This window comes from Cucumis sativus, chromosome 3, assembly GCF_000004075.3.
Source record: "Cucumis sativus cultivar 9930 chromosome 3, Cucumber_9930_V3, whole genome shotgun sequence".
Lineage (NCBI taxonomy): Eukaryota > Viridiplantae > Streptophyta > Magnoliopsida > Cucurbitales > Cucurbitaceae > Cucumis > Cucumis sativus.
In genome coordinates this window covers 26,163,521-26,171,894 of record NC_026657.2, presented here as the reverse complement: position 1 = coordinate 26,171,894, position 8,374 = coordinate 26,163,521, and the positions used below count along the sequence as shown (strand labels likewise).

Here is an 8,374-nt window from a genome sequence, read left to right as displayed (position 1 = left end):
TCACAAGTTTTAATTTTTAATTTTTATACTCTTATCTTTGGGTTGAAATTTTATGAGATTTTACTTGATAAATTTAAGTATTTTAAAATAATAATAAAAAAGAAAAGAAAAATCCTCACCAACCCAACTAAATTTTAAAGGTTGGGTTGAATTTGAAACTACTTTTTAGCCTTCTAGTAGCCAACCCGAAATTTCAGGTTTGTTTAAAATCACCAAACCAAACCAACTCGTCTTCTTCCCTTTGAAACAAAGACATATCTAATTCCTTCAATTCTATATATTACTCATTCATTTTAGTTTTAAAAATTAAACTTATAAATACTTTTTCCACCTAAGTCTATATGTTTTGTTATTCACTAATTGACATAGAAGTATATGTTTTAGAAACCATAAGCTAAAGTTTCTCCAACAAATAGAAATGAATATAAATTGGTAGGGAAACAATAGTTTATTTTAGACATATTATATAGCATGATCACTTTTTTTTCATAACCAATTGAAAACTTTGTTTACACTCCTAAAAAATGATAAAAAGAACTCAATATATTTTTCATAACCCAAAATTCTTTTTTTTTTTTATTCTGTTTATCTCAGGTCATATTTACTTACAACTACTTGAAAGATAACTAAATTAACTTTGTTTTAAAAAAAATATTTTCATAATACTTTTTCTAACTGTCATGTTTTACAATTCCATTTCCATTCTCTCCCAATTACACGAACATTCTCATACCCCTGAAGTAATTCTAATTACATATCAGCTCCGGTAAGAACCCCAAAAATTCACACTTGATGACAATAAAAAGATAAACCTCTATTTGAAATCACAACAACCTCTATAATCACTTCATATAACAAAGAAATAATTATTGTCCATCTTAGTTTGTTCTAAGAGTTTTGAATTCTAAATCCAAAAAAGGAAAAAGAAGAAGCAGTTGAGTGGTGATGTTTAAAGCTCGTTCAATCCATATAATAGTACAAGAGAAGGAACAAACCAAATAACCTAACTGCAAAAGTTGAGCTTCTTCATTACCTTGGCATAAGCTAATGGGACAATGGCAGGTTTTCTCAGTTTCCGCTTTGATCTTTTAGACTACAAACAAAGAGAAAAATAATGTTAATTTCAAATACAGTTTGCATTTTGCAATTATTTAAAGAATATCATAATAAAGAAAAGAAGGTTGCACTGCGATATAGGGTTTTGTAAAGTTGGCATTCCACATTAAAAAACCAAACAAACAAACAAGCTATAGCAACACAAGAAAGAAATGGGGTTAACTTATATTTTGTCTTGAACTTTGAAGTTGTGTCCTTTTGATTCTTGAATTTTATAATTACAAGTTTAGTTTAATAATGTAAGGGTCTACTAGATACAAAATTAAAAGTTTAAGATTACGTTTGCATTCACTAGAAAAAGGTGTGCACACTACAACAGAAAGGAAAAAAGAGATTAAATTACGGTTAGTCTTGAAACTTTAAGATTCATGTTTATTTGGTCCCGAACTTTCAGAATTACAAATTTAGTCTACTAACTTGTGGATCTACTAGACACAAAATTGATAATTCAAGATTCCATTACATACAAAACCTAAACATACATCTAATAGTTAGATTTGTTTTTTAGAGTCTTTGCATTTGTTGGGATCTTATTAAACAAAATTGAAAGTTTATAGACCTATTAGATACTTTTAAAAGTTCATAAACCAAATAGACACGCATCTTGAAGTTCAAGGACTAACCTTGTAATTTGAGAGAGAGAGAGAGAGAGGAGAGAAGAGCAAGAGCAAGAGCACTAGGTACCATTATATTTTAGTGAGTAGCTAAAAAGCTTGAATCCATGACCCACAAAATCTGTAAAGTTCCCTAATGATTCATGTCCCTACTTATCCTTCCAAGTCTTAAAAATCACGGTTTGTGTTGTTGGAGACACGAAACATTTCATCAAGAAGAAAACAGAGGATTTAATGTTTAGGGACCATTGAGAAAGATTCTGAAAAACTATTGAGAAGGGTGGGTGGGCATTGATTATTCCACTTGTGAGTAAACAGAAATGGTTAGGATGGATCTCTATGAGTGACAAACAAAGTTCAGTAGTTTTGTGTCTTTTTCATAGTAATTTTACTCATTACCATAATTAGTTTTAAGACTTTCATGGATGTATCGATAAGAAAACATTTTTGCGCACACACATCGGTGATGAAATAAAAGCATAAAAAAATATTCTCAAACAAAAGAAGCCAAACTAAAACAAAAATGAGACTTGGAAGGACAATTACAAAAAACCTTAAACGCCATCGCCTAAAGAGAGAAACGGAACCTAACAAAAAGCCAACACACCCTCTGTCTTTTCAACCTTTCAAGAACTCTATTGATCCTCTAGATCTAAGGGCCACACAAAATTGCTCAAGCCACCGCAAACTACCAAAAGCCAACCTCTATACTCAAAATGACAAACATCGCACTCCCAAAAGGGTGGTTGAATCCTCAGCCACACTCATAAAAAGAGGATAGGGCACTTTGGCCCAGTCCTATAAGATGAATTCCTTGAAACAGGGTCCAATGTGGCAAAAATATTTGCCAAACAATATACCTTGAGAAGAGTTAGGACCCTAAGGACGAATATCTTCCAGGACAAGTTGAAATTTTCTTAATCAAGGGTAGAAGGCCAATGATATCCACAATTGTCTTGTTGATCAATGGACAATAGAACACGAGATCAAGAGAAGGATCATCCTAGAACGATAAAGACTAGAGGCCACAAACAAAGGAAAATGGAGCAGGGGTCTATCCCCCCACCCCTTGTCCTCTTACGAGTGTGTCCATCTCATCACTCACCAAAGACCAAGTAAAAGGGCGGAAAAAAGGGAGAAACAAGACATAGGTCTACAAATTCTTGGATGTGCCTTTCAAAGCCCCGTTCAAGGTGCAGTCAAAAGGATGGAGAGCGTAATTGCTTGTAATAAACTAACAACATAACTATTTAGCCAACATCATCACCTTTCACACCTTTATATCGCCAATGCTAACCCCTTCACGGTCCACCATTTTAGACTCCACATCTTACCTCACTAAATGAGAGAACCATTCCTCTAAGAAATCCCTTGTAAGCTTCTCCAGGATCTTACTAACTAACATGGAGACTCAAAATGTTGAAAGCATGTTGGAATGCCACTAAAGCTGGCTGAATAAAAGAGTGCACCCTCAGGCTCAGGCCTCTTTAGAGAAAAAACTTCATTTCCATGAAGTTAGACACTTTTGCTTCTTTCTCACAATCAGATCCTTAAAAAAACATGAAAATCTGTACTTCCATTGAGAATGAATGAAATAATACAAAAATACAGGTCAACGAGCATTAAGAAAAACTCACTCCAAAGAAGTCAAGCAAATTTCATTTTACTATTTCTTATTATTTTTTAGAAGGGAGCCAAGCAATTTAACTAAACCAAAAAGGGATCAAATCTCTAATAAAAAAACCTCAGGGGTGATTACAAAAAATCCTTGGGAGTTGGGAATTGATGCCCAAAAAGAGATATGAGACCTCGGTAGCAACCAGACCTCCTCCCACGTCATCTCCACATATCTGCTTGACACCGCTTCTTTTGAAGCCAAAGACTTCAAAGGCAAAAAAAATCAGCCTACCAAAAAACTTGGTCCTCACATAAAAAGGAAGATACAATTGAATCTCCCTTCTGCACAATCATTGAACTACACTACATGCTCCTCATAAGGAAACCTCCACGATGTTTTCATTGAGTATTGCTCAATTCCTTCATAACATCTACCAATTATCATTCACTAAAGGGCCCAATGTTTTTGAAAGCTCAAGATGCAATAAAGTACAATAGTTTTCTGAGGCTTAAGAGCGAGCTGTTTTTGTGAAGTGCACTATATATAAAAGTACTACATCAAGAAGAGAAAGAAATGGCAATAAGGAGGGGGGAAATAAAACACAAGAACTTTTGCATTTAGGCTTAGTAAATTTGATTCTTTTAGTTAATAAAGACTGAAAAATCCTCACTATTACTAATTTTTATAATAATGAATATGCCCCAACACCCAAGGCTTTAAGCCTTGGGGCTTCACAAAAGGGTGTGCATTTAAGGGGCGCCTTATTTTGTGAGTCTTGCCTTTCAAGCCAAGGTGGCAGGTACCAAACCTGGCCCTATGATATCCTTACTCCCACTAATGGTTCTCCCTACCCACCTTACTCTTGCCTTTCGCCTCCAACTTATTGCCTCTTTTATAACAAACTCCAAAACTCCTTCATATAGGCTCACCCATCTTCAAAAACCTATCTAAAGAGGGGCCTTGTTTTCAAGCCTATCTAGAAACTTAACCTCCCTCAAGACCTCTTGTTGCCTTGGAACCATCTTCCTTCTTGATTTGATCCAAATATCCCCACATACGTCTTGACTCTTGATCCCGAGATTCCAAGGCCAATTTCAAGAAGGCCTAAATTGAATGTAATTTTTCCATAAAACAAAACCCTTTCCATCTGCCTGAAACGTTTACCAACCACCAAATTGTTAAAGACGACTTAAACGACCTAAACTTCTCATTTAAGATATTTTAGCTAAAATTGATGCTTATGCCTCCTATCAGTTATCGCCTAATCTCTTCAAGACGAAAAGCTTTATTACCTATATAAAGTCCTCATAGGTAATCCCCATCCCTTCCAATAACCAAATTTTTGCTTATCACTTATGTGCCCTATTTGTGATTATAAGGTCATCATTCTTTTGAGTTTTGTAATCTATATCTTTTCCTGACAAAAGAAACTAACCATCATGTGCTGGCCTAATAATCATTGGTTAATAAAGGGCATTGGGTTTAATACAAAACTTAGAAATAATAAGTTCAATCCATGGTGGTCACCTATCTAGAATTTAATATCTTATGAATTTCTTTGACACCCAAATGTTGTAAGTTAAGGGATTGTCTTTTAAGATTAGTTGAGGTGCGGGTAAGCTATAGCTTAGACAGAAGGATAGAATTTTGAGAAAGAGAGAAACAAGAGTTTGAGCTATGAGAAATAAGAGTTTTGGAAAACAACAGTATACATTCTGATGCCCATGGCACAAATCTAAAGTCTAAACAATAAAAGAGCTTGAAGACCTATGAGGACTACATTCATATGATTAATACAAAGTCTAACACTTGAACATTAACCAGGATGAAGCCAAGAGTTCCAAGAGTAAACAGAAATGTGTATCGAATGGTACTAGCCTAAGCATGGAAGTTGTGAAATGCAAATGAAATGCAGAAACTAAGGATATTCTTTCTATTCTTTCTAATAATAGAAAATAGTAACTTATATCGAAAATTTATTATAAGATAAACAGTGCAATGCAACATCAATTGTACATGTGGTACAATTTCAACGTCATATACTTAAACACAGAGAAAATTAGAATTATTTTATTGACAATTGACAAGAGAAATGTTATGATAATCTAAGCTAAGCATCTTATATACTTAAACCCAACGAAAAATGTAGTAACATGAGCTAACTTGAAACAAAATTTTGGATGATCCAAATATTCACATTTCAACACCAATACGATACTAAACCAAGGAGTACATTTGACAAACAGAAAGACAAACCTTGGAATGTGCATTGTGCCTTTTCCCTTCCATTCGACGTTTAATGCTCCCATCCTTCATCAACCAAAACCTAGACTTGTAAGACCTGATCAAACAACGAAGTGTCATTTACTCACAAACTAAGAACACAGTAATGATAAAGATCCAACATTAAATAATAACAACCATGATATGATGAACTCACGAGTAAGCTTTCAGTTTAGTTTTCTTCAATTTGGAAGTGGCTGGCGTCGTTGGCTTTCTCTTATTCCGCCGGTCTCTTGATGAAACATGCCGCACTTGAACAACCTTAATTCAATGTAATCGAACATCGTTTTATATCAAGTGTTGCGAACAACATCGTAATAACAGGAAAGAGGCTTCACTGTGTCAATTTTTCCTAAATAATTCTTCTCATCAGCTCAAAATCAAACGGTTTCCCTACCTTCCAAGCATTTCCCCGGCATTCCAAGATATAACTAAGAAAAAAACTTTCAACAAACTAAACAAAATCAGCGAACTAAACTTACAGAGAGAGGCAAGGGCGAAGAGCGAATACACTGGTAAGCGGCGAGCGGAGAATGAGTTTGTTGAGATGCATTGAAAAGGGACCTGGAATTCAAATTATTCGAAGAGAAATGGAGGGGCTGGTATAGTGATGGAGCAGAGTGAAAGATCCTGCGGGTGGAAGAAACGGAATTTAAAATTTGAGATGGCTTCGCCGCCGCAGATCGGAGCTTGGCACAGCACCTGAGCATCGTCGTCGCCGTCGTAGTCCAAGGGCGAAGGAAAATTTTTCAGAGAGAGGAACCTATGATTGGTAAATTGTGGCGCATTTCCATTCTTTCATGAATTTGGGCCACATTCGCAGCCCACGCCCAATTAAAATTGGCCCAAATCTAACCCAAATGGTGGAAGGGATCGATTATGAATAGTTGCAAATTTAACGATTAGATTCAGTTCATAATAACATTTTAAAAAATTTATAAATATAGAAAAAATTGTCAAGTTCTATCAATGATAGAAATCTATCATTAATAGACCATATTGTAAATATTGATCTATCACTTATAGACCATATGAGCCCTATGAGCGATACAAGTCTATGAGCTATAATTTTGCTATATTTGCAATTTTTTTAAATGTTGCTATATGCTTAATTATTATTCCTCCAATGGTCATCCATTACAATTACCCGATTATAAACTATAAAATTCACAATAGGGGCTTTTGCAAAAATAGCAAAAAAACAAGAAAAAATTATGATAATAGAGTTTATGTCACAACATTTTTTTAATTTGCAAAAACAGCAAACTTAAAAGTGACAACCCTCTGATAGCCCTATGATTATCGTCTGATAGCTCTCTAATAGCGTTATGATTACTGATAGCAGTCTAATATCACTAATTTTGTCATATTCATAATATACAAAAAATTGGTGTCATGAACTGTTTTTTCTTAAATATTATTGTCATTTGATGCAATCTCTTCAAAATATTAGTATATATAGTAATTTTTTTTAAAAATGTAAATATAGCAAAATTTATTAAAATCTATCACTAATAAATCATGTTGCAAATATTGGTTTATAATGTATACACCATAAGAGTCTATTAGTGATAAAGACTGAATATATCATTGATAGACTACTATATTTGCAATTTTTAAACATATTAATATATAATTAATTATTGTTTCTAAAATTTCTATCTATTATAATTATTCATTTTACAAATGTTAAAATTCTACGAAAACTATAGTCGCATAAGGCAATTATATTGCCCTCACGCAAACGAATCTAATGCTACGGAGGTGGTGGATTTGACATATATTTGCTAGTTGGACTTTACTAAGGTGAAGAGTATGGGTGATGAGATCGGTTTGTTGGCGAGGCATTTGAAAAAAATGTTGTTTGTGATCAGAATCAAGGTGCTCATATGATAGCTCATTTTGCTATTGGTTTCTCTAATTTTTTTAATACTTGTGTTTCTTTCAATTCGAAAGATTGTAGGAAAAGTTCGATTTCTAATTTCTCCAACTGGGTATGGTGTGTGTTTTTTTCGACCTTATGTGTTTGTTACAAGGTTTAGTACTTCTTAAAAAATCTACGAATGTTTACCGTTTTGTTATTGATAAAATGAAAAATAGATGTGTAGAGCATGTACCCATTATGTGCTATATTTTATAATTATTCTAAAATATAAAGTTTATATTAATTATAATAAGATGTCATGCTTATATTATACTTATCTACAAGTTTTTCAACCATGTTAGGGTTGAGTTTGTTCACTACTTTATAAACTTCCATTGAGTTTTCAAACAAAAATGAATTGTAAGGGTTGACATCTAGTGATAAAAATGCTTGTTGGGTGAGAATTGGAAAGGTCGTCAGACCCACACCTCTAGTTCTTGACTAAGCATTGATGAGAAGCAAGTGTACATGTCAATTTATAGTATATATTAACGTGACATTTAAACCAAGTATTGACTTTGAGAGATCAAACTCACAAATTTCTTTGCCTATTCTAAAATTGTTTTGATTTCTAAGGATTGGAAACTAGACAATGTGATAAATTTTAATGATGGAAAACAAAAGTAAGACAAAGATTAAACCCGTTCAAGGGTGTTGGTTTTCTTACACTACAAGAAACTAGAGGATTTCCGACATCGAGATGGACGTCAGAAAACGAAATGTTGGCACAAATCACCAATACCAACATAGGTAATGTGACGTTGGTTTAGTCGAGCAAGCCTGACATCATAATCCAAAACGTCGGGCTTGATCCATCAT

At 33.8% G+C, this 8,374-nt stretch overlaps 1 protein-coding gene across 1 annotated transcript; it reads right to left on the bottom strand.

Annotated features, from left to right (window-relative positions):
• Nucleotides 1-793: 793 nt before the first annotated feature.
• Nucleotides 794-6,414, bottom strand: LOC101219338 (hypothetical protein). The gene is made up of 4 exons (XM_004144361.2): nucleotides 6,114-6,414; nucleotides 5,789-5,892; nucleotides 5,605-5,689; nucleotides 794-1,093 (listed from the first exon to the last, which is right to left on the bottom strand). The coding sequence occupies exons 1-4, from the start codon at nucleotides 6,339-6,341 to the stop codon at nucleotides 1,004-1,006; spliced, it is 507 nt and encodes a 168-aa protein (XP_004144409.1). The 5' UTR covers nucleotides 6,342-6,414; the 3' UTR covers nucleotides 794-1,003.
• Nucleotides 6,415-8,374: the final 1,960 nt, after the last annotated feature.